This window comes from Camelus bactrianus, chromosome X, assembly GCF_048773025.1.
Source record: "Camelus bactrianus isolate YW-2024 breed Bactrian camel chromosome X, ASM4877302v1, whole genome shotgun sequence".
NCBI classification, from domain to species: Eukaryota; Metazoa; Chordata; class Mammalia; order Artiodactyla; family Camelidae; genus Camelus; species Camelus bactrianus.
The window spans coordinates 14,639,079-14,665,262 of record NC_133575.1 but is presented as its reverse complement, the minus strand read 5'-3'; the positions used below and the strand labels follow the sequence as shown (position 1 = coordinate 14,665,262).

At 40.1% G+C, this 26,184-nt stretch overlaps 1 protein-coding gene across 1 annotated transcript in view; it reads left to right on the top strand.

Annotated features, from left to right (window-relative positions):
- Positions 1-26,184, top strand: part of MAP3K15 (mitogen-activated protein kinase kinase kinase 15) — a 119,952-nt gene that overhangs the window by 21,133 nt on the left and 72,635 nt on the right. Inside the window, 4 exon segments of the mRNA XM_074359680.1 lie at positions 19,491-19,726; positions 19,729-19,766; positions 22,907-23,075; positions 25,090-25,196. Coding sequence (XP_074215781.1) covers positions 19,491-19,726; positions 19,729-19,766; positions 22,907-23,075; positions 25,090-25,196 — 550 coding nt within the window.

Genomic DNA, 26,184 nt, shown 5'->3' with positions numbered 1-26,184 from the left:
CGAAGGTGAATATATGATGTAGTCTATTCGAAGGCTGCCAGGGAACCCACAGTTGGAACTGAAAGGTGTAACATCATGGATGACGGTGATGAAATTGTTACTATTTAAAGTGATGAACTATATTCAGTTTCTTATAATAACATATAACGGGAAAGAATCTGAAAAAACATGTATAACTGAATTGCTTTGCTGTACACCTGAAACTAACATTGTAAACTGACTATGCTTCAATAAAAAATACAATTTAGAATAAGTGATGAATGAACCCAAGTTTGCATTATAATGCTGCACATTTTTTTTGCTTTGTTGGTTGGAAGAGCAGCATATAAGTGTATAAATACATGACTTAAATGTGTAAATACATGACTTAAATCATGTTACACTTTATATTACAAATACTTCGCTGTGAGTGGTCTGAAATTAAGCCCAATGAGTCCGTTCACCTCAGTGAGTAAATGGTTTGCTTGTATATGGCATGTTTCTTTTGAAAAAACTAGTAAGTGGACACATCTCAGTCATAATTAAAAAGTATAAAAATGATTTTTTGGGCCATTGTTACAAAAAAGATACTAAAAAGCAAAAGATAGGGGACCAGATATAGGTTCCTGATGGCCCCACTCTTCCCCACCCCACTTCCCAGTTGAAACTTGATACTCCAGGCAACTAGTACCCGTCCCATGTGGCGCTTGGTAAGGATTTGTTGACCTCCTGACACTGAATTGGTCAGTTATCTCCTCCTTACAAGATGGGAAAATTGAGTTTAAATGACACTTCACAACATTCTTTCCATTGACCTGCCTTCAAGTATGTTGGAATTGAGCAGCAGTGGATGAAGTAAGATCTAAATTATGGTAGGAGTTAGTAGAGATGCCTTCTGTCCAGTAAATCTATGCTTTGTTGTTTTTAGGTAGATTTTAGATGACCAACGTTGCCATAAATCCAATCAGGTTTTGTCAGATATGTCTTTGGCAGGAAAATTATTCTAAAGTCTAGTTTTCATTTAGACACAGCCAGTCTTTCTTATATGCATTATATCTTTTTTTCTGCTAGGAGTGAGATAGGTTTACAGATAACCTAGAATAAGCTGGAATATATTTAAAGAACTGGTATGAGCCAGTACAATCCCAGGATTACGATATGGGAAATCATTTGCTATCATATCATTTTATTGACTAAGGCTTTGCTTTGGAAATCAGATACTTTTAAACTCCAGTAGAAATTGCAGTTTTACTTAGTACTTTTAAGACATTTCACTAAAATAATGTTCAAAATTTTTTAATGAACTAAAATCTTCTATATCATTTCTTATTTCATAGAAACATGTAGTAGGATAATTATAATTCATTCTTGCTTGAAGGATGCTTGGCTTTTAAATTCAGACACTTTCCTACTAAGAGTAGATTTTAACGGGAGCCTTGGCATTTTGCAGTCCCTGATGTGGTACCCTAATGTGGGGTCTCTGATGTGGTATCACTTCTCAAGGTTTGTTAAGCCAAGATAGGTGTGTGTGTGTGTGTGGGGGGGTGTGGTCCATTATCAAGGAGGATGTTTTGTTCTGTGCAGGCTTTTCCCCTGAGACTCGCCTACACGGAGGGGGGAGGGGGGACTAGAAGGTAATTGGAGCACAGGGTGCATTTGTAAATGAAAATCTGAATTTTCTACCTGCCTTTTTCACTGTGATCTGTTTGCCTAGGATTGATTGAACTGTTTTGCGTCTCCCTCCCTGCTAGTGGCTGGGTTTGCGAAAGGAAGTCTGGAAAGTGGTGAGCCTCATCCGGGCCCTGGGGGGCTCAGTTTGAGCCCTGACTCTGTCGTGCCCTGGCTGTGTGACCTTGGGTGAAATGTTGCTCTCTCTCTGCTTCATTTCCCCACCTGCATGTGGAACCAGTTACTAACCCTGCCTGCCTCACAGGGTGCTTCTGAAATTCAACTGAGATGTCTGTGGAGGTGTTTTTTAAATGGCAAAGCAAGTGACCATTGTGATGATTAAAGCTTTTAGGTAATTTATAGTCTCTTTAGGAAAAAACCCTCAATTTTGCATATATAATAAAAAATTCCAATCTGATATTTTATCATATTTATCATTTATAAGTCTGATAACTTAGTGTCTTAAAAGTTCTAAAAATAAGCTGGTTGAATATTGTTGTGGTATAAATTCTCCAAGTAAACTCAGTCAACTGGCCTGAGTGACAAATGGCAGGCAAAAATGCCAACTTTGGGTTTGAGGCATTTTTCCGGTTGAACATGAATCACTTAGAATTTTTTTGACTAGCAGTGTCAGTCTGTCCTATTTCAATGAGGCACTGAGAAAAGTCTCCATCTCCACTCTCGGTGGAGCCACAGAGGGGCTCCTTAGTGGAGGTGGTGAGGCCAGGGTACAGGTCCCAGCCCAGAACGTTGAGAAGGTAGAGGAAAGAAGGAAGTCATATCACCAGGTCAAAATTTAATCTACTTGGCAATAAGCTACTCCACCAAGTTGCTGCTTTCCTATGAAAATGACCTGCATGACGTGGGGCTGCAGTCCTTCATACCTGCCCTCTGCCCCTTCCCACTGCTTTTCTTTGTCTTTCTTTTCTGTTCGCTTCCTTTCCTTTATTAAGCAGTTATAGCCGTCCCCATGGCCTTGGAATTAGCATCTGTGTTGCCATTTCTTAATAACATCACTAGGAAACACATTCCTTTTAATTTGAGTAGGTAAAAGAGTCCAGGGAACAATCAAATAGGCAGAATGCCTAATTTATTCAGCGGCATTGTGGTTTTTGACTCTGAGCAAATGTCTGTGGGGAGTGGTTATCCACTGGAGATAAATTAACCAGACTTGGTTGTAAAAGTGTTTCCTCAGCATATACATTTGTCCTTTCTTGAGCAGTAACCTCTAAAGGGTGAATTGGGATATGATAGTCTCTTGTTTAATCTCCTAATGTTTATTTTTTTAAGATAACAATAAGACATTGATGCTGTGGTAATTTGTCTTTTTTCTCTGAGTTCTTTTTAAATTTATTTTTTATTGAAGTGAAGTCAGTTTACAGTGTGTCAGTTTCCAGTGTACAGAATAATGTTTCAGTCATACATATAACACATATGTGAAAAATGAGTTCTTTTAACAAAACATAGTGAAATATTTGAGGATGAATGATATGATATCTGGGATTTGCTTTAACATAGTATAGAAGAGGGTGGTGTGGATGACAGTAGAGGTGAAACAAGGCTGGCTGAGTTGATAATTGTTGAGGGAGGTGAGGGGTACAGGGGGCTTCATTATTCAGTTAACTTTGATATATGTATTTGTTCTTTTCCATAATAAGTTAAAAAAAAAAAAAACCTACCATAGGTTTCCCATTGCCTCAAGCTAGTGTTCAACCCTCTCAACTTGGCCTTCAGACTCTTTCACTGCCTGCCACCTACTAACCCTTCCAAGTTCATCTGCTCAGGTGTTCTGGTCCCGTGAAATGATTTGCAGTGGCCCCAACATGTGCACCCCGCCTTACCCCTGGCCCTTCGCACTTGCTGCCTTCTCTCCCTGTGACTCTTTTTCCTTCCCATTCCATCTCCCCATCCACACCCTAATTTGCCTGCCTCTTATGGAGCCTCAGGTTCCAGACCTTCCCTGACCACCCTCGATCCGAATGTGGGTTCGGTACCCTCCCAGGGGTGCCTCATCCCCTCACTGGAGCCCTCCTCACCCTGATTTCAACCACCGCTTCCTTCGCATCACCCAGTGTATTATACGTTGTTTTGAGGAGAGGGATTATTTCTTGTTCACACTTCTATCCCTAGCACAGAGCACAATGCCTGGCATGTAATAGGCAACCTACAAGTTAGAGAATAAAAGGCACATCCAGGGCTTACTGATGCTCGGGCTCAGGTCCTCCAGTGCCTCTGCCCAGAGCCAGTGGTGCCTGGCACTGACACAGCTTCTGTCTGCCCTGTTTCTTCATGCCCCTGTTCACCTCGCCTCTGTTCTGTTTCATTGGGATTTTCAATGACTTCCTGTGAGTCACAGCAGCACGAGCATGTGTTTGGACATTACTTCCCAAAGTTTCTGCTCCACATAGTGGGAAAAGTCCAGCCAAACTTGGAGCTCTGCTACTCTCTCAAAAATGACGAGATTTGAAATGGTGTCCAGTGCTGCCAGGCAAATTTAAACATGCTCTTTATTGATGTGCTGTGTTGCTTCTCTGTTTTGAATAAGGTGTCTCTTGGACACAACTCCAGGGGCATTTGATCTGTGTTGTCGAGTTGATGGTGGACATGTGCACCAGGAACATGGTGCAGGAGTGTTCATTACACCAGTTTGAACTAGGAAAAGAAAAAAATGAACAAAATGTCTTTAGGCAGGATGGATAAAGAAATTGCCATCTAGTTACCATATATGCTGAAGTGAGAATGCATGAACTTAGAGCTAGACAAGCTGGTTGTTTCACACCAAAAACAGCAAGTCAAAAAATACATACAGTATAACACTACTTATATAAAGTTCAAAGACATGTAAAACTAAACAATGTACTGTCTAGGAATTCATACAGTATAGTAATATGTAATATGTTTACACAGATATATGCAAAGAACTGATAAATACAAAGATCAGGATAGAGGTGTTCTCTAGGCAGGAGGGAGGAGACGGGTTTAGGGGGAGGCAGTACAGATAATGCTTTGTTTCTTGGGCTGCATGGTGGATGCATGAGCTTTCATTTCATTATACTTTATACTTTGTATATAAGCTAAATATATTCTTTGGATATGATATGTTTCTTAATAAAATAAATGCAGCAATTTTTTCAAAGTGCTGAGGCTACTCTCTCAGCACTTTGAAGAAGGAAGAGTTTTTTGGTTTTTGTTTTTTATTCTTGTTCCCCAGTTGATGGACATTTGATTATCTCCACTTTCTGGTTATTATTCATACTATTGCTATAAACACTCAAGTACAAGTCTTTGTGTTGGAAATATGTTTTCATTCCTCTTGGGTAGATACTTAGGAGAGGAATTGCCAGATCATATAGTAAATATATGTTGAACTTTTTAAGAAACTATCAAAATGATATCCAAGGTGGTTGTACCATTTTGCATTTCCACCAGCAATGAGAGGTCTGGCTATTTCACATCCTGACCAATACTGTATCCATTCTAGTAAGTATGAAGTGGTATCTCATTGTGGTTTTATATTTTCCTGTGATTAATGATGTTGAGCATCTTCTCATGTGCCTATTAGCCATTCATGGTCTTCTTTGGTGAAATGTCTATTCAAATCTTTTGCTTATTTTTTAGTTGCATTTTTTGTCTTATTAGTTAGAGTTCTTGGTATATTCTGAAAGCAAGGCCCTTAACAGAGACCTTACCAATTATTTCTTTTATGGCTCATGCTTTTGGTGTTGCATCTAAGAACTCTTAACCTAACCTGAGGTCACAAAGAATTAATCCTATGTTTCCTTTGAAAAAGTTTTATAGTTTTGGCTCTTACACTTCTCTGATCCATTTTGAGTCGATTTGTTTGTCTGGTGTGAGGTAGGGGTCCAATTTCTTTCTTTTGCATGTGAATTTCCAGTTGTCTCAGCACCATTTCTTAAAAAGATGATTCTTTCCCCATTGAGTTGTCTTAGCACCTCTGTCAAAATCAACTGATTATAAATATAAGGGTTTGTTTCTAGATTTGAAATTATATTCCATTCATCTGTATTTTACCCTTATGCCAGTGCCACACTGTTTTGACTACTGTACCTTTATAGTGCATTTTGAAATTAGGAAATCTGGTTCCCCCAACTTTGTTCTTTATTTTCAACATTGTTTTGGCCATTTGGGGCCACTTGCAATTCCGTATGAACTTTAGAATCAGCTTTTCCATTTCTACAAAAAAGGCCATTGGAATTTTGATAGTGATTGCACTGTATCTGTATATCATTTGGGTGTGCTGACATCTTAAAATAGTAAGTCTTCCAATACAAAAACACAGGTATCTTTCCATTTATTTAAGTCCTCTTTAATTTCTTTCAGCAATGTTTTATTGCTTTCCATGTATAAGTCTTTTACCTTCTTGGTTAAATTTATTCCTGGATATTTTGTTATTTTGGATATTTCTGTAAATGAAATTGTTTTCTTAATTTTCTTTTTAGGATTTATTTTTAAAAAACACTTCACAAAAATCTCTAATACTTATCATATTTTACTTCATAATTCAATATTTGAGTTAAAAATGTAATGCAGTATTATATAAAAGTCCTAAAATTTGGATATATCCTAGTATAATGTTATCAGTCATAAGTCTAGTTATTACCTAAAAATGTTTGTTACAGAGATAATGAAATTTCCCTGTTAATTCCACTGTAATAAAATGGGTCTTTAATAATAAAAAAAATGTAATTCAGTTTTTGAATTCAGAATTCCATAAAAATGACTTCTTTTCTTATATTATTCTCATCCATTTTAATTCTTACACTATTTTCTACAGCTTTAGAGATAACAAAGATAGCCACTTTCAGGGTTTTATTACTTCAGAAGATGTGTTTTTATAATGAAAGATCAAGGTTGTGCCTTTGTAAAAATAGAGCTAACCCTGAGAGACTACTTGATTAAACCTTGGAACTTCCTGGTAGTTTGTTATTATTATACATAGTCCACAGGCATTCTTTGTTTTAATTTTCCTTTGTAAAAATAACCATACCTTCAAAGTTACAGTGTATTTTGCAGGTTGATTCCCCCCAGGAAGTGGGCTCTGATACTGAGTTTAGTGAACAGGAGATTTACTGAGGAGTGCCCTTGGGAGGATCACTGAGGAAGAGGAGGGAAGGAAGCAGGACTGGGTAGAGAGAGAAATCAAGCTGGGAGACATGTTCAGGGACAGCCTTGGCTGACCCCATGGGGAACTCTGAGCTGAAATGACCTTTCTGAGTAGTTCTGAGTTGGGATGAGATGGCCAAGCCTTTATACTCCTGCATCCATCCCTCATTGGAAGGAGTGTGACTTTGGGTGGGGTGCTCTCTGTAGCTGAGGCAGTCCCAGAAGAGGCTGACAGCAGGGAGTGAGAGCTGCAGTGTTTCCAGTAGCTGGGGTAACACGTCCTTCCTTGAAGAGGGTCTGAATGTGTGCCTGAGTGTTCACCATATTATAATCATTTCATTTAGGAAATAAATAAGTCATATATACCCCAAGAATGTATCTAAGGCTGAGATGCACAGAAATAATTTTTCCCATTGAATTGGTGGGCAGTTACTTGGAAGCTATACGTAGCTTCACCAGAGAGGAAACAGGGACATAGACTTTTCCTGTCCCTTGGGAAAAGTACTAGAACATCAGCTATTCCACTCCATACTTGTAGAAGGAATTGTTAAAAGTATGCTGGACCTTATTTTCATCTGTCGTGTCCTAAAGCCAGAGTTCAGAGCTCTGCTTTTAAAAGCAGAGTTAAATTTCCAAGCTAGGATCATGTTACTGAAAACACCTTATTAAAAAACTAATCTGGTTCTTGACCTCTGGACTAGGTGATTATTTTTTTTCTGGAAAGCCAATGAGATTTAAAAGAAACTCATTGTTCTCATCAAAATAGTTATGTCTATGTTCCAAATAAATTGGAAATTCTTTGAGAAACAGACATTGGCAACATTGGGATTATTTGTCTACAATATAGGAAGTCTTTTACCTGGCTTTTACCTTACCTTGTACGTAAGCTGCCTGGCTCTACCTTACTCTAAACTCGAGGCCTAAATGTGCCTCATAAAAGGTAACAGGATGTCTTCCTGGTCTTTCCCCCTTGCCTTCCTCAATTCTTCAATTTGCTCTGACTTGGGATCCAAAATTATCCAGGATGATATAGATTGCTTAGGGACACTTTGGTAAAAGGGCAATTTAAATTTCTTTTCTACTTTCTATATCCTTTGGGTTTTCTGGATTCAGAATTAGAATTTCTACTACCTCTATTATTGAAGACTCAATTTCAAACAAGAAGGCTAGCTCTCAGAGTAGGAGAGGGAGAATTTTATTTTACACATTGATTATGATTTATGTAAAAATATCGGCCCTTTATTTCATTTGTGTAGCTATTTTTTATTTCTACCTCATCATAAATTCTCTGTTCAAGTTTTCTTGTCATTCTTTTCCTTCATGCCTATGGTCTGTGTTCTCTGTTAAACTGGAGTACGCTGGAGGTGTGAACCATAAAAGTTTCCTCTTGAGTATCACAGGAGTAATGTCACATTTCACAGGGCCAATGTTGGAACCAAAATATAAATACTTGATTCTGCCTACCAATTGAAGAAGTCTTGTGTGTCCCATGATACCCATTTATTTTCTTTAGAGTAAGATGTAATTCACATACCATAAACTTCACCACTCACCCATTTGCTGGTGTTGGGCATTTTGTTTTGTATATCATGTCTGTCTTTATTTAAGGCTGTTTCGGAATTAAGCCGGATTGACAGTTAGTGACAAGAATCCTGGGACTGGAGGTGGAGGACATGAGATTTGCCTGGCTTCTAGTCATCTGTGGGCCAGTTGGTTAACCTTGCTGGGAATTGGTTTCCTCCTCTAGAAAGTGAGATGATTATTAATCAGGTGATTACTGTGATTCATGCCAGCTCTGAAATAATTCTGACTTTATGGTAGCCATTCTGTTGTTTGAACAAAGCAGATGGACTCTTACAGTAGCTCAGTTGGTGCTACATGGCATGTTTCCAGCAGGGATATCTTCATTCAACTTTCAGTGGCACAATAGCCTGATTACCCAATTGAAATTGTTACTCAGCGTCTGTGTATGTATTTGTCCCTCTTATGATCAGATAAATATAGAAAAGCAGCAATGTAGAATGCTATTTGCATTGATCTTAAAAAAAAACAAAACAAAAACTCTGCACTCCCCTGATGTGCATGCATGTGGATTTTTTGAATTCTTCTTTAACTAACTAGAATTATATCTATTATGCTGAAACCTTGTAATCTTTTTTTTTTTTTTTTTTGGAGTAGTGCCTGACTTGGATTTGCTTCCTGAATAAATTGACTTTGTCACACATGGTTATGTTAAATAATTTTTTTATGTTGTCTTATGTTTATTGATTTGCTTCCTAAACTTTCTTGGGAACAATTTTCTGTGCTTTTTAAATTTCAGTTTTCACTAAGGATTTGCAACCCTTTTGTATTTTAAGATTCAAGCTCCAAAGTACCACTTTCTGCCATCAGTCAAGATATGCTTTCTTGCATAAGTGCTCAGAGGTCAGCCTGTCTTGGGTGGTATTAAGCTACCTTCCATCTGCCTTAGATGTTCCCTGCTCTTCTGACTAGGCCATTTGTTGACTGATTAAATGTTTGTATCATTATTTTTAAAATGTAGTCTGAAAAATCAAGCCGAAAGTCTCATTATGCAGTCTGTTGAGATAAATTCTTACATATTTTATTTGCTCCAGAGAATTGATTGATAAGACTTGTGCTGTTACTGACCAATTTCTGTGACCTGCTCCTAGCCATACATAAACATAAGTGCTGGGGTAATGAGGCCCCTTGGCTTGCGTTTGTGCACTGGCCCTCCTCGGTGCCTGCAGAGGAGCCCAGTGACCGGCGAGTCCTAGGTATCCTTGCATAGTGGCCATGATCGAACCTGATGGACAGTTAGTTTGAGACTCTGACACACTCTGCTCTCCTGGGCTGTCCTGGAGAATCCAGGCAACTGTTTATGGATGGGAATCACTCTCTTATCATGGAAATCTTGATACATGAAGCCCACTGAAGACGCTCTGATGTTTTAGGGCTGCAGGTAGGCTGTTCTATGGGAAACAGCTGCTTAGAGTGCAGAGCAGGGTCTCTTAGATTTTGGGGGCCTGGGACTCCTTTGTCAATCTGGAGGAGCCTATAGACCTTTTCTCAATATATCTTAACATGCTTAAATAAATACAAAAGGTTACAGAGGAGATGAGTTACACTTGTCGACTAAGATAAATGCACAGCCTAAAAGTTGAGAGTTATGTTTTATTTGGCAGGAGTACTTGAGTTGGGAGGACAGACTCTCAGGTCGCTCTGAGGGACTGCTCTGAAGACCTAGGGGAGGAGCTAGGATATGTCGACTGAAATAAATGTGCAGCCTAAAAGTTAAGAGTTATGTTTTATTTGGCAGGAGGACTCGAGCCGAGGTGACAGCCTCCCAGATGGCTCTGAGGGACTGCTCCGAAGAGGTAGGGGAGGAGCTAGGATATATAGGAGCTTTACAACAAAGACCAGGTAGTTGGAACAATAAAAGGTTACTTGTTATCTAAAGAAAACCAGGCATCTCAAGTTAAAGAATTTAGCGCTTTTCTATGTATGGGAGGAAGCAAACATTTGGGCTCATTGAATTGATTCCTTTGACAAGCACTTAGCTAACTAGGGCCAGTATCCTGTCCTTTCTTATTCTGAATCCCCTCAGAGGGCACCATTGTGAGCGGCTGCAGAGGCTGGGCTGCAGGCTTGTCTTCACTGGGCGGGGTGGGTGGCGGCAGCGGCTGATGACTTGATGGCTTTAGCATTCTTTGTTTACTGATATGGTTTGCGGTATTTTTTGTTCACACACTGAAATATAGTTATCAATATTTTAAGAGTTGTGTATTGTATTCTATGTCCTCCTTTATTAATGTCTCAAATAATATCAAACAGCAAGTTTAAAAACTGTCATAATTTTGGAGTAATGATGAGTATAAAAGTTATTTTGCGATCTCTGCAGGAGCTGTAATGTAATATGAAAAATTCTGTGATTTCTATTAGTGAAAAAGTCCCATGTCCTGCTAAAACAAAGATGTTACCTATATTCCTGATGGAAAGCACTGTTACATTTCAGTTAGAGGCCAATGATGACAAAAGTGCAATTTTTTTTTTTCTCATACAAGTTCACAGACTCCCAAGATTTAATGGGCCCCAGGTTCAGAATTCACAGTCTGGTCTAGAACTACTGAACATAGTACTTATTGAATGTCCACTATGGGCTATGGTTATATTTAAGCCTCTGTCACTTAATGAAGTTGACAGTATTATTGTCCTCAATTTAAACGTGAGAAAACTGAAGTTTAGAAGGATAAATACATTTTCCAAGGTCATCCGTCTGATGCAGGAAAACAGATGTGGGCGTGAGGAGGGCTGTGTCCCATGTCTCAGTTGAGCCCCTGGGACGTGCCCCGCCAAGTGTGGGTCCTTGGCTTCGCGCAGGAAAGAATTCAAGAGTGAGCCACAGTTGAATGAAGGTAGATTTATTCAGAGAGATACATTGAAAGGCAAGAGAAAGGCCACGAGGTGTGGGGGTTGGGTGCTCAGATTAAAAGTAGGTATACACTCCATAGACAGAATGTGGGCTGTCTCCGAAGAGGGAGAAAGAGAGGGTGGCCACGAGTCACCGTGTTGCTGGTTTTTATGGGCTTGGTGGCTTCATATGCTAATAAGTAGAAGGAGCAGTCTAAGGGGAAGGGGCTGGAATTCCCAGGAATTTGGCCATTTCCCACTCTTTGACCTTTTGTGGCTAGCCTTGGGACTGCCATGGTGCCTGTGGGAGTGTTATTCACCATGTTAATATATTACAATGGGTGTATAATGAAGCTCAGGATCTGCTGGAAGCTAAATCTCTTAACATCTTGAGCCTCAAGGCCCACTGGGGGTCAACTCTTTCACCATTTTGATGTTAATTGCTGTAGCATTCCTTGAATGGCTGTGCCCTGCCCCCTTCCATCCTGTCTCACATCTAGTATGGGAGTGGAACTCAGATTCAGTCTTTGGCCATCTGAATTCTCCATCATCTTGCTATGCTTGAGCTGATACTGACTTCCTATTTCAATATTGATAGGGTATTTCTTTTTTACCTACCTAGGAAATGTGGGGTAAAAAAACAACACTACCCACCTCTCCCGAGAGGATGCTAAAATTGAAATACCCTCACTGCTGGTGAGAGTGTAAATTGTTCCGTCCTTTTTGATAGCACCTTGGCCACACATAGCAAGAACATTGAACTTGCTCTAGTAATCTCACTCCTGGAAAGCTACTCTTAGGAAAAGACCACAGTATAAAGATGCCGTATGTGAAGGTGTTTGTCTCAGTGTATAGTAAGAAAAATTTCAAAACAAAGTTAAACAGTAGGAAAATGAAGCACATTATATATATTCACCAGAAGGTGTATTAGGCAGGCATTAAAAATTACGGTGTTTGAGACGATACAACCACTCTTGTAATGAGAACTTTTTTGAGAAAAATTTTTTAATTGAAGTATATTTGGTTTACAATGTTGGTTAATTTCTGGTATACAGCATAGTGATTGAGTTACACACATATATATATATTCCTTTTCATATTATTTTTCATTATAGGCTATTACAAGGTATTGAATATAGTTCTATCTACTGAGATAAATGCACAGCCTAAAAGTTGAGAGTTATGTTTTATTTGGCAGACATTTCTGAGGACTCAAACCCCTTCGAGCCCAGGATGACAGCCTCTCAGATCGCTCTGAGGGACTGCTCTGAAGACGTAGGGGAGGAGCTAGAATATATAGGAGTTTTACAAAACAGACCAGGTAGTTGGGACATTAAAAGATTACTTGTTATCTAAAGAAAACCAGGCATCTCAAGTTAAACGATTTAGTGCTTTTCTATGTATGGGAGGAAGCAAACATTTGGGCTCATTGAATTCATTCCTTTGACAAGCACTTAGCTATCTAGGGCCAGTATCCTGTCCTTTCTTATTCTGAGTCCCCTCAGGCTGCAGGGGCTTGGCTGCAGGTTTGTCTGCACCCAGAGCTCACTGGGGGCTGGCGGCAGCAGCTGATGACTTGATGGCTTCAGCATTCTTTATTTACTGATAAGGTTTGCAGTATTTTTCGTTCACACTTCCCTGTGCTATCCAGTGGGACCTTGCTGTCTATCTGTTCTATATATAGTAGTGTGTATCTGCGAATCTCAGGCTCCCAATTCACACCCCCTCCCAGAGTAACCACAAGTTTGTTTTCTATGTCTGTGAGTCTGTCTCGTAAATAAGTTTGTCTGTAATGAGAGCTTTTTAAAAAACGCCTATTTAACTTAGTGATGCTGTAGGACAAACTGTTCATTGTGGTAATATTTGTAGATGGTAGTAGTTGTGGAAATCTCAGTTGCTAAGCTAGGAACTAAAAACTTCAGAGAACAGATTCCTCCACTCCCTACCCTCATGGTATCAGAGACCAGTGGCTTTTACTCTGCTCTCTGACCTCATTTACTATATCAGAATCATCCTTTTGGAAATACTGAGAGAGTGTTTGGAATAAGGGTTTACATGTTAATGTGCCTAGCATGCTGGCTGTAATGCCCCTCTATGTAGGAAACTAAGCTGCCTTTGTTAAATTTGTTTTAATGAGCTGGATTCTTGAGATGTTTCCATTTACAAATGCAATGATTACAAATATTTAAGTCTGGTTTGCTATTGAACATGTGTTATGCTAATCAATGTTTTTCTTTTAATTTTGGGTCTCCCCACCCACAGAAGTCTGAATGTGTTCCATCACTTGAAGATGTTTGGGCCTCTTCTTTGTAAGAACAAAAGTACTGCACTCCAGAGCCTGTGCTTTCATTTGAAAGTTTATGAATTGCTTTTTAAAATGTAGTCATTAGCCCCAATTTCTTTCTATAAAATTTCTTAAGCTTTTATACACTTTATGAAAGAGTCTCTCAAAAGAAGTATTTTTACTTTCCCAAGGCTCCAGATTCCTGCTGCCTCCTCCATCCTGTTCATTAAACACCAATCAGTTGTTTTCAGAGTTCATGTGTTCCTTCTCTTTCTCCTTATTTTTCTCGACCTGAGGCTAACCGCTTGTTCAGGGGGTCAGAGCCCCTCCAGCTGTGGGCAGGGCTTCATCAGCCGCTGTTGCTCTGCCTACACTTAAGCCATAACCTGTGACAAAAATTAAAAGTCTTATTTTTTCACACTTCATTATTTAGGATTTGAGCAGGACTGAGGCAGAGTTAACTTTTATGCTGTTTGGGAAGAATAGGTTTGCTAAAGGAAGAATGTCAACAGGATTTCAGAAGATCTAAAAAAAATGACACAAATGAACTTATTCACAAAAAACAGAAACACTCACAGACATAGAAAACAAACTTGTGACTACGGGGTGGGCAGGGATAAATTGGGAGTTCGTGATTTGCAGATACACACTGCTGTATATAAAATAGATGAACAACACGTTTCTTCTGTAGAGCACAGGGAACTATATCCAATACCTTGTAGTAATCTGTAATGAAAAAGAGTATGAAAAAGTGTGTGTGTGTGTGTATATATCTATCTATATATCTATATATCTATGTATAGATACAGATATATCTATATAGATATATAGATATATATATATGGCTGAGTCACTATGCTGTACACCAGAAACTAACACAGCATTGTAATCGACTATACTTCAATTTAAAAAAAAAAAAAAAGATTTCAACTGGAATGTTTGTTTTGGAAATTGTTTTAAGACCTTTTAACGATTCTATCCAAATAGGTTGGATTCTTGCATCTCTGATTTATATACCTGTTATGGAGACTTAGGGTTATTTAGTTGTAATGTTTGTAAATATTTTTGTTACAATTACTACCCTATATAATATTATCTTTTAACAGAGCTGAGAGAAGAAAGGAAAATAAGTATATATTTATAGAGTTTGTTATATTAACCTTTTTGTTTACCATTTCCACTTTTCATTTGTTTCTGTGCATTCAAGTTATCAAGTGGTGCTATTTCCTTGTTCTAATACAGCTTTGTTTCCACCTTTTTTTTTTTTGTATTGTTAGTATCAAATATATTACATTTCTATATGTTATAGTCTCCAACATATGATTATACACATCATTTTATGCAGTTGTCTTTTTTTATGCAATTGTCTTTTAAACCAGTTAAGAAAAGAAAGGAGAAATTAGCAATTATATTGTCTCTTACAATGACCTGTGTGACTAATTTTATTGCATACTTTGTTTTTATTGTGTGAATTAGAATTACTATATGGTGTTACTTGCTTTCAGCCCAAGGAACTTCCTTTAGTATTTTTTGTAAGACAGGTCTGCTAGGAATAAATTATTTCAGTTTTTGTTTAACTGAAAAATGTCTTTATTTCACCCCAGATTTTCTTTCAGATCCTTTATTAAGGTATTGAAGTTTTCTCTAGAGACCTGTGTACTTTTGGTTAAATTCGATTCACTTTGATTTTTAAGAAATAGTTCTGCTAGATACAAGATTGTTGGTTGACTTTTCTTTTTCTCTCATCACTTTGGATATGTCATTTACTGCCTTCTAGCCTTCATTGTTTCTGATGAAAAGTCAGATGCTTATTTTATTGGGCTTCCCTTGCACATTGTAATACACTTTTTTCTCTTGCTGCTTTCAAGACTTTGCCTTTCAAAATTTTGACTGTGATGTATCTGGGTGTGGATCTCTTTGAGTTTGTCTTAATTGGAATTTATTTAACTTCTGGATATGTAGATTCATTTAATCAAATTTGTGAAGTTTGAAGAAATGATTTCTTTCAGTAGTTTTCTGTTCCTTTCCCCTCCTGCTGGGACTCCCACTGTGACTTATGTTTGTTGATGGGCTTGATGATGTCCCTCAGTCCTTCAGGCTCTGTTCATTTGCGTCCCTTCTTTTTTCTCTCCATTCTTCAGCTTGCATAATCTCTATTGATGTATCTAGAAGTTTGCTGATTCTTTCTTCCATTCAGATTTTCTCTTGGGCCCCTTCAGTGAATTTTTAATTTGGGGTATTATAATTTTTAACTCCAGAATTTCCATTCCTTTCTTTTTTTTGGTAATTCCTGATTCTTCATTGATAGTCGGTATTTGATGATACATTGTCATCATACCTTTAATTTGTTACATATGGTTTCCTTTAGTTCTTTGAACATATCTGTAATAGCTGTTTTCAAGTCTTTGTCTCCTAAGTGCAGTACTTGCCTTTCAAAGGCAGTCACTTGTTGTTTGCTGTTTTTCCTGTACATGGATCACATTGTCCTGTTTCTTTGCCTGTTTTGTGTTTTTTGTTGTTCTTGTTGAAAACTGGACATTTTAGATAATATATCATAGCAACTCTGGATACTGATTTCTCTCCCTCCTGCATCTGGGATGTTGTTGTTTGCTGGTTTATTTATTTATTTAGTGACTTCACTAGACTAGTTCACCGAAGTCTGTTTGCTTAGTGTGCAGCCTCTGATGTCACTCCTCGGAAGGTGTAGCCTTGGGCATGTACACGGCCACCCTAACCCTCCCATCCCCGCCCAGGGATGACAGTGGTTATAGCTGGGCTCTCTTGGACTCTGTTTTCCCCCAGTTTCCCTGTCAAGTTTCTGACTCATCTTCCCCTACTGATACTACATCCGGTTGTTAGTCTCCCCTTGTTGTTAGCCGGTTGCTTTATTGTTTTTGACAACGCCCTGAGATACAAGTGTTCCACAGTCCGATACCATTAACATTGGGCTCCTTTGCAGGAGTAGTTTTTAAGGCTGGTCTTTAAGGTTTACTCTGACCTCAGGAAAGCCTTCATAGCTTTCTCTTCCCCTGTTTCTCTTTGTTAAACTTCTAGCTGGTCTACCGTTCACCTGTTGCAATCATACCGCTACCAGCCTCCTCTTAATTTTCTGCCACGAAAATCTCCATCGTTTTTGACAGTGCCCATAGGTCTGCACTTCCCCGTGCTATGTTCCATGTAAAGTCAGCCCCCTTAGCGAGAGCTGCAGAGCTCTCTGTTCTTACATCATGCCGCTACCCCTAAGCAGAGCCTCTGCACCACCGATCCAGACCTAGGGAGGGGGTAGCAGCCTGCCTGTATCACAATGAGACCCTGCTCTGAGTGAGGTGCCGGGCAGGGGGAGCAGCCCCTGGTCTCCTGAGCTAGCCTCTCCTGGCGTGGAACCTACGCCCTATTTGAGCTGGGACATAAACCATCAGGGCTCAGTATTCTCGGCCTGCTTCACCTAGGGTAGAGCTTCCGCCCCGCAAGGGGAACTGGGTGGAGAAATGGAGCCCTGGTCTTTCTGACCACACTTGCCTGGAGGAGGGCTTCTGCCGCACAGGACTGTGGTGATTGAGCATGCTGGTGGCCTGGCCTTCCCAGGGAGGAACTGTCACTGGACTGGAGGTTGGGGGTGAGAGGGGAGCCCCGACTTCTAGGCTGTACCCATCCAGAGTAGAACCGTCACTAGAGGGTAAGGGGAAGAGCAGGATAGAGCTCAAATGCTAGACTCACTGCTCTTACCGAGATTGGATGGATTTTCTTGAATAAATGTTCCTCCCATAGCTGTATGCTCTTAAAACAATTTATAGAGGCTTTAAGTGATTTTTTTTAAAATATTTTTTTTTACCAGTTATGGTTGTTTCTGAGGGGAGAGCTCGGCACTAGTCCAGTCTTATTCTAACTTCGTGAAAATAGCGAACTTCATTTCTTCAAAGATAATTTTTACCTTCTGGATTTCACTGACTCACACAGCTCTTTTCTCCCTTAGTCTGAACTGGGAAATCTTTTACCGTGAACTCAACCTATTTCTGGTGGAAGAACAACCAGTTTAACTTCTGAGTGTATAAATAGCATTTCATTTAATTTACTTCAGCAACATAGTTTTCTTGTTCTAGATGAGGGAGAAATTCGTCTCTAACCTACCAGAACCTTACTTTGCTGGGCAATTTGAGTTTGTCTTTGAGAATTTGAAGATACTCTCAAGGAGGGGAGAGTCTTTGTTCCTCTGATGTAGGCCATGCCCAGCGATTGCTGGGACGTAGCCACGAGCCTTCTTCCTTCTTTACCGAGGTGTCACCAACACACCCAACATTCTGCCACTTCTATTGATAAGACACTGTCATTTGTAGTTTGACATGTTTAACAACAGCATCTGGTGCTCACAGGGACAGTGTCCAGCTGCTATTTTGCAGCAGGTTAAGTACTTTCATAAAACGTAGTACCAGAAATAATGAAACATCAGGTAATTAGGTTTATTTATTTTTAGAGGAAGTACTGGGGTTTGAACCCAGGACCTCAAGATCAGAAAGCTTAGTGTTAGACAAGGGTTGGCCCACCACTGGATTTTGTATAACCAGTGATTTTACACTGGTTTGTACATTTTTAAATGATTGGAAAAGAATCAGCAGATGAAGAATATTTCAGGACGTGTAAAAAGATGAAATTCACATTTGTGGCCATAAATAAAGTTTTATTGGGACACAGCCATGCTCATGTGTTTACATGTTGTCTACAGCTGCTTTCATGCTGCAACAGAAACTGTATGGCCCACAGAACCAAAAATATTTACCATCTGGCTTTTTACAAAAAACGTTTGCTGACACAGTCTAAAATATGTTTGACTAGAGCAGCACTAGTCATTTTTGCTTAACAAAATATTTTAGGGCCTAAAGACATGTATAGACAGGGCTAGAGATACCCTAGAAGGTGCAAAAGGGAGAATTTCAAGGCAGTTATTTACATCTTAAATTTATGTAGAAAGAAGAATGCCACCTGTGTTTCTGCAAGCACATCTTATTCAAAAGGAAAACTTTAAAATGTCTGTCACATACGTATTTGAAACTAGTTCCCCAATGTGGTAAGTTTTCCCAGGACTTCTGTTTGATTGGAGATTGTGGCATTGTGACACTTTCCTCTGTGATGAATGAATTTCTTTTTTAATTTAGAAGAAGCTGTATTGCTGATTTGACTTCTTATTCTTGGTGAAAGTATGCATGCCAAAGTTATGTCTGCATCCTGCCAAAATAGCTAAATAACTCCATTAGTTTAGTTTAGTTTAAAAAATTAGAGGAAAGCAATCAGATGAATTACTTCTGACATCATGTAAATTCTTTAACATTTAGTAAAGAGGTAGGAATTTAAAAGTCTGAAATTCTAACCTAGTTGCTTTTTATGACAGTACAGACAGAAGATTGACTATGACAGAAGAATGTCGTATAAGAACTTATTTTAGTCCTCCAGACAGGCTAAAAACTGGGTTGGCTTAATGCTCTTTAAAAGTAGTGTTTACGCTTCACAAAGGATCACGAGTCATAGTCAAGTTGTAATTCCTCCATAGGGAAAAGAAACTGTTTTACCTGAGCATTATTTGTCAATAAAAATTTTACAACAGATCCTTTTTTTCAAAACATCTCTGAGACTAATTTTATTTATTAATATCTGCTTCCTGCCAAACAGTTTTTACCCAACAAAGTTTATAAATAGTTCAACTGTGGTTAAATTATCAAATAACAAGGCCTTTCCATCTGTGCTGAAAGAAAGAAAATAAGCCTTTACATTGTAATCCTTGGTTATCAATGGGCTCACGTTCCCTCTTATGGCGGGGCAGGGCAAGTAATGAAATGATGTGATTTCTGAGACTGAAAACCCCAAAATCTCTGCTGATGAAGTTCAGAGACAGAGATCAGTTCAGCATTTGAAACCAAATTTTTGTCAGACGTCCATGTATTAGAGCTTGTGAAATTGAGCGGCTTCCTGTTTTGCGCCTGATAGATTCATAGTCATATTGTGCAAGTTGTTGCTCATCCTCTGGTCCCATCAGGGTTCCACCTGCCCAAATCCACGGTCATGCTTCTGCATCAATTATTTTGTGAAGCATTTTTATTTCTTGTTTTCCAGGCATCTAGTGGAAATTACTATTTCATCCTGGATGTTGTGACACCGTGCATTGATTATCTTTGCTACGAGAGTGATGCCTAGAGGCGTGCCTCAGGGTACATGCAGCCCAAGTGGGACACCATCCTGGGTCTGCTGTGAGTGTCCCTGGTGGACAGGTTTGGTTTACCAGCGTCCTCAAGGACATCCACGTGACCTCATGGTAATTCCCGTCAGACATCAACAACCCTGGGAGCTTTGTCAGAGTTTTCTCTTCACATCCATGGGGATGATGTACCCTTAAGGGACCATAGTGCCCAGAGGGTGGGGAACCCGGCCATTCATTTTTAAGTCAACCTGGAATCCGTTATCGTTCCGTACTACCTCACTAAGTTGGCTGTTTGGGTGTAGCCAAAAGAGAAAAAGACTGAAGTTGAGGTCAGGTTTGAGCCTGTATTTGGCCCCAACTCCCTGTGCAACCTTGGTAAGTGATAAATAACTTCTCTGGAGTTGTCTCATCTAGAAAATAAGGAACTTAAGTCATTGATTTTCTTCAGTGCTTTTAACTCTGAGGTTCCGTGTTTCAAGATCATTTCTGAACATGATTTCCTACCCACCCCCAACCCAGTCAGCTGTTGAGGTTGTTAAAGTGCATCAGCAAAGTCATTCCGACCGTAAGTTCTTGGGCTCTAAAATCTGTGATGCACTGAGTCAGGCTGAAGCCATCCTGACCTCATGGTATCCTGTGATGTGTTCTTTGTAGATTTATGTTGGAGAAGGTGTGAAGTACAAATTCAAGGGTTGACAGGTTTGGGTTTGAATCCCAGCTTAGGGGATTCCTCGTCATGTAGCCTTGGAACAGTCTGCTCACCTCTTTGAGCCTCAGTGCTCAAGAAACCAGTCCTTAAAATGTTCTTCTAAAGCTTAAAGGCAGAAAAATTATTCTACTCAACCAAAGGATCCAGTTATTTTGCCTGCAGCCAATTTAAAGGATTTACTCCTGAAAGTTATGTTATAAGGAGAGGGATTTGTCCTTCCAAAATGAATGAAAATCCGAAGCTTTGGCAGAACTGACTTCAGATGAAATGTACAGGACCTCACGTCCCTTTGGCTGGCGCAGTGGCTCCCTGAACCGTGGAGTGTTACAGCTGTAGGATTGATGTCCGGTGCGCGCTCGTTAACCGTCTGTTCCCCTTTTCTATCCTGTCACCTCTTCTGCGGACACAGGGTTTCTGCTACAGACTTTAATGGGAGAAGAAGACTGGAAACCCAGACACATGTGACTACATGCCAATGTAGAAAACAAATGGGGGAACCTTTCGTGGCACGTTCCTGGGAAGCCTCATTCAGTCACACTTTGCTAACTGTTGCCTGATTGTTCAGTGAACATTTTAGTGAAGCTCCGGGAGCAAACTCTCCCATATCGTCTTTTCAGGTTTGACAAGGAAGTAGGCTAGCTTAAGTCCGCTTGATGAGCAAGGTCTTTGCAAGAGGTGGACTCAAGTTTGTTTCTCATTCAGTTTTTTGTATGTTTCAGTAGGAAAACAACTCTTTTTATTTGGTTTAATTTCAAAGAACTTCAAATACCTGTTGGCTGATTGCATCCCTTGACCTACTAGGTACCTGGCAAGGGTTAGCGAGAGGGTTTATGGTGCTTATGGTTTAACACATCTGTAACGGGGATGGTGGATGAGTTTTCAGCTCAAGTGCCAACTTTGATAGATTGGTAAAAGCCACCCGGAGCCCTGTGCTGGAAAGGGGTTTGAAGCCATTTCCAAGTTCACATTGATTAGCAGCATCTTTCCTGGTTTCCAGAGGGAGAAATGGCTGCATGTTTATTGCATATATGATGTCCCCAAGCCATACTTTATTCAGTGTTTTGTTTATTTACTTACAAGTTACCATTCTTACTAGGTTTCTTAGTTTATTAAAGCTATTTTTCAGAATTACATTTGAAAACAAGACTAAAGTGTAAATTTTTACTTGTCAGGCTAACCTAATAACACTTTAATAGCTTTGATGCCTTTTTATAGTCCACCAAATGGCCAATGGCTTTCACCCAGCTTAATGACTCATTTGATTAATCATAGAATTTTAAACATTAGTAGAATCTGCTAATTGGCTCATCATTTGGGTACTAAGCAATAGACAAATACGGAAATAAAAAAATTAAAGCAGTGCACTGATATTTTTACATCAGAGTGCTTGCTGTGGGGTGTCACTTCATTCTTGAAGTGTTAATTGAGATCTTATTTTAAGCATTGGACCAGGCTGTGTACTGTATACACTTTTGGGGGGCATCGTTTAAAAACTATTCAAAGTGAGTAACATTTGTTATTCTTATGTGTTGTTTCTCCTTCTCTGAAGACTAGTATTTAATTGAACTTACTCTTTTTTTTTAGTAAACAAACTCATTTTACTTTCTACAGTTAAATTATTTCAGCTACTTAATGGGTTGATAGTATTACAGCTTGGCAATGCCTAGTCTCCATAAAAAAAATTACTGGGAAAGTGGGCAATTTAAATTAATCTATGGTCATTGTAAGTTGGCCTCCTTGTACCAAATTAGGTCATTTTTAAAGATTTTAAACCAAGTACCAGATCCTAGCATTGGTTCTCTGAGAGGCTATGGTGAGACATTCCAGTGTGGATTTAAACTGCTTTATGTGTTGTCATCCATCCATGTTATTATCCAGATGCCCAGATGAGGGAAGTTATGTTTTACATTAGAAAAGCATTCTGGTTGTTGAAAATGACAAGGAGAGTGGCGGGTAAAGGCAGAGGTTGTCTGTAAGGGTCCAGGCACGGCTTCTTGGATTGCTGGTGGACACGTCCAGATTCTGGCTCTCAACCAAATGAAAAAGGCTTTATGATTATTCGCTGGGGACACCTGATACATATAGTTTAAAGAGGTTCTCATTTTACTCTGTTTCATGGCTTTGGAGTTTTGTTCAGCTTTTGAAAATTTCTCAATAGTGGGGGAAATTACTGTTCAAGTAAGGTACCTTCTTGGCCTCTGAGTTTGAAAATACCAGAGGAAGGGAAGAGGGGTGGGGTGGATAGCAAGGCCTCTGTGTCATCCAAATACATGCAAATACATATGGGATCAACTTTGAAAATATTTTCTAAGTCGAAATGAACTGATTTTTCTTTGTTACTGTTGAGTGGTTAGTTTCTGCAAAATGTGACTCACAAGTAGGACGTGTCTCCTGTTGGCTGATGCAGGGAGGCTCAGGCCCAGGCGAGGCTCCCATGTGTTAGCCTGTCATGTCGATGAGAACCGAGTTGGTTTCAGCTGCTAGAGTAAACAGAGTCCTGGATGCATGTGAATGCAACTAGAGGTTTTCCTATTTCCCTCTCCAGTGTCTATTACAAAGAAACCTTGTTAAATGACATCCAGAGAGCCAGAGAGAAATACCAGGGTGATGAACTGGTGAAGGAGCTGGCTCGGATCAAACTCTGCCTGGATAATACTGAGGTTCTGACCGCAGACATTGTCATTAATTTACTGCTGTCCTACCGCGATATCCAGGTATGAAATATGTTTAGCTGAGGCTAATGCATGCTGAGTTCTTCCTTGACATGGGGAATTCCTTCTGTGAAGTGCTCTTACACTTGGTGTGTGGTTAGGTAGCTATTCTGTAGATACAATAGGAATGTGGGTAGGTCATAGGTCACTTAGCATACCTGTTGTGGTGGAAATATTGGAGAGGGTTTTGTCATATCAGAAGGTTGCTCCAACAAAATCTCATTGACAGTACTCCTCGATAAAAGGATCTCAGAATTGAGCAGTTTATGTGCACTTTGTGCTAGGCATTGTTCCAAGCCCTTTGCAAATTGTAATTCACTTAATCCCCTTCACAAGCCTACGGGGTGTATACTCTGATTATCCCCAGTTTACAAATGCAGAGCATGAGACACAGAGAAGTTAAGTCACTTGCCTAAGGTCACTCAGCAGTTGGCAAAGTCAAAATTCAAACTGAAGCAGCCAGCTCTGTTGCCCTTGCTCTTAACTCCTCTGCTCTGCAGCTTCCTCTAGGCCGTTGTCACTTCCTTCTTTGTTTACCACCACTTATTAGTGAAAGGGAGAGCAGAGGCATGTCCAGGGCCCAGAAAATGCAGGTGTTTATTCTAAGACAAGTGACAGAGACTTCTGGAGAGTTCTTGAGGCAGGATTTGTGGAATATGGTACCAGGGAGGAAATGAGTCATTTCCTCCCTCCAAGTTTAGTGCCGTGGAGCCATTTCTAAGGATGTCTTGCCTTCCTTTCCTTTGGAGGAACGCAGGGCAATGCACGTAACCTGCAGAGTTCTACAAAGCCATACTAGAGGTTGTTGGCCACGAGTCTTTAAACGAGTGAGGCTTCCATTTATGACCTGAACCAAGAACAGAATCACCCACTTAAGGAACTCATGCCCCTAGTGATAAACAGATGCATCTAATTGATTTTAATAGCAGGTGCTATTAGGAATTATGACAATGATTAAATTGTGCCCCATGCAACAAGAGAATGGGAATGAACTTTTTTGAAGTCTTTCTTCCATTGGGCTGCAGGCTTCCTTCTGTTTCACGCATCTCTCCTATTTATAATTTTCCGTTGGTGGAACTGTCAGGCTCAAGGGTGATTTGGAAGCTTCTTGAAATACTCTGCTTTCCCTTTCCTTGGGCAGCAGCATCAAGGTATAAAGCCATTAAAGAGGCATGAGAGTTCAGTGGGAAGTCCTCATCTGCTAACTGTGGCCGGCTGTCAACGAGTTGGCCAGGAACAGTGATTCTAAGCCTGGCTGAAAGAGTAGCAGATGGCTCTGCTCAGAGCGGACACAGCTCAGACAGACACGGTAGCCATTTTTCCCTGGGTAATTATGTAGTTTAGAGCTGTTGTTGTCAAGCAGGGGACATGTGGCAGTGTCTGGAGACATTTTTGGTTGTCACAACTCAGGAGGGAGGGGGAGATGCTGCTGGCATCTAGTGGGTCAAGGCCACGGACGCTGCTGACCATCCTGTGATGCACGGCACAGCCCTCACCATAAAGAAGGGTCCAGCCCCCGATATCAGCAGTGCCAAGGTTGAGAGACTCAGGTTTAGATGAATTTGATTGTTTCTGAAAAATAGGAAGGACTGAGATGTTTCCTCCCTTTATGTGGCAAATGCCTGAAAGATTTCTTATATATTTATGTCCAGTTCATTTTAGCCCACAGCCCTGCTGGTGGTGTTGACTCTCTTGCACTCAAAATGTCATAGCTTTTTCCTAGCTGCTGGATCATTTGCCTTCTTTTGTTGGCTTTGAATCTCACTTCCTTCCCTTGGTCCTTTTGTGGCCTCTGATAGTGTGGATTCTTTCTCTGTCTTCTCTTTCATGCATCTTGTTGGTTTTTTTTTTTTTTTTTTAAATCTCATTGCTGTTCTCTCAAGAGCCTTAACTTCACTAAGTGCTGTCTGTAGGGAGAGGCTTGTATTTAAATGCTGGTCTCATGTTTGTAACTGTTCAAGAAAATCTGTGAAGAGCGGTGTTTCCTCTTTCTCATCTCGGGACCTCTTGCCAACAGGACTACGATGCTATAGTGAAGCTGGTAGAAACACTGGAAACCCTGCCGACATGTGATTTGGCCGACCAGCACAATATTAAATTCCACTATGCATTTGCACTGAATAGGTAAGAATGATAATGTACGTATAGAGTTTTGAAACCTGCTACCTGTTAAATTCTGTTTCCCTCTTTCATTCAACCCTCACTGAATATGAGCCAGATCATGAGCTGGAATGCCAAGGTTATGAAAATGGGTAAGGCATGGTCTTAGTCTTCAGGGAGTTTGTCTTTGGAACATATATTCTAGCTGTGAGGCCAGACATGTAACTAAATCCCTACAGCTCATAGTGATAGACATCCTCATGAACATCGAGGCATAGTGGAGGGAGGAAGTCATTCTCCTTAGGGGATTTAAAGAAGCTTCTCTGGGGTCTTTTGGGCTGGGTTTTGAAGACATAGTAAGAGTTGCTCCATGAGTGGGAGAGAGTGCAGGATGGGGGTGGTGAAAAGGCCATTCTGCTCGGCCAGAAGTGTGAATGTAGAGTTCTTCGTGTGCAGTGTGCCTTCAGGAAACATCCGGGGCGCAAGATGTAGGTGAAGCAAATGCATGCAGTGAGGCAGAGTGTGGAGGGTGGGACTGTGTCTTGGAAGGACCTTGTATACACGTATAAGGAGCTGAGAATAACCTGGAGACTGGTGGGGTGGGGAGGGTGGGGCTACTTTAAACAACAGAACTCACATTGTGTGATGGGGAATGAGGGTGCTGCCTTTTTGTAATAGTATAATCTGAACTTTGAAATACAAATTAAGGGGCTAGGTAGAGTATGTGAGACTTGGAAATTCCTACCTGGAGACAATGAGTCTCAAAAGCTATTGCCAGGGGCATCAGCTAAGATGCTGTAGCAAAGAGACCCCAAATGCAATGATTTAAATAAGATTGAAATTTCTCTTTCACATAGTCTAGAGGTGAGTGGACCAGTTAGTGGTGCATAGCACTGTTCCAGGAGTTGTTCAAGGACCTAACTTCTGTCCATTTTGTAGCTCTTTCATTCCCGAGACTGTCATCCTCTTCTAGTTGAAGCTAGGTCACTGCTACTCTGTGTTCCAGCCTAAT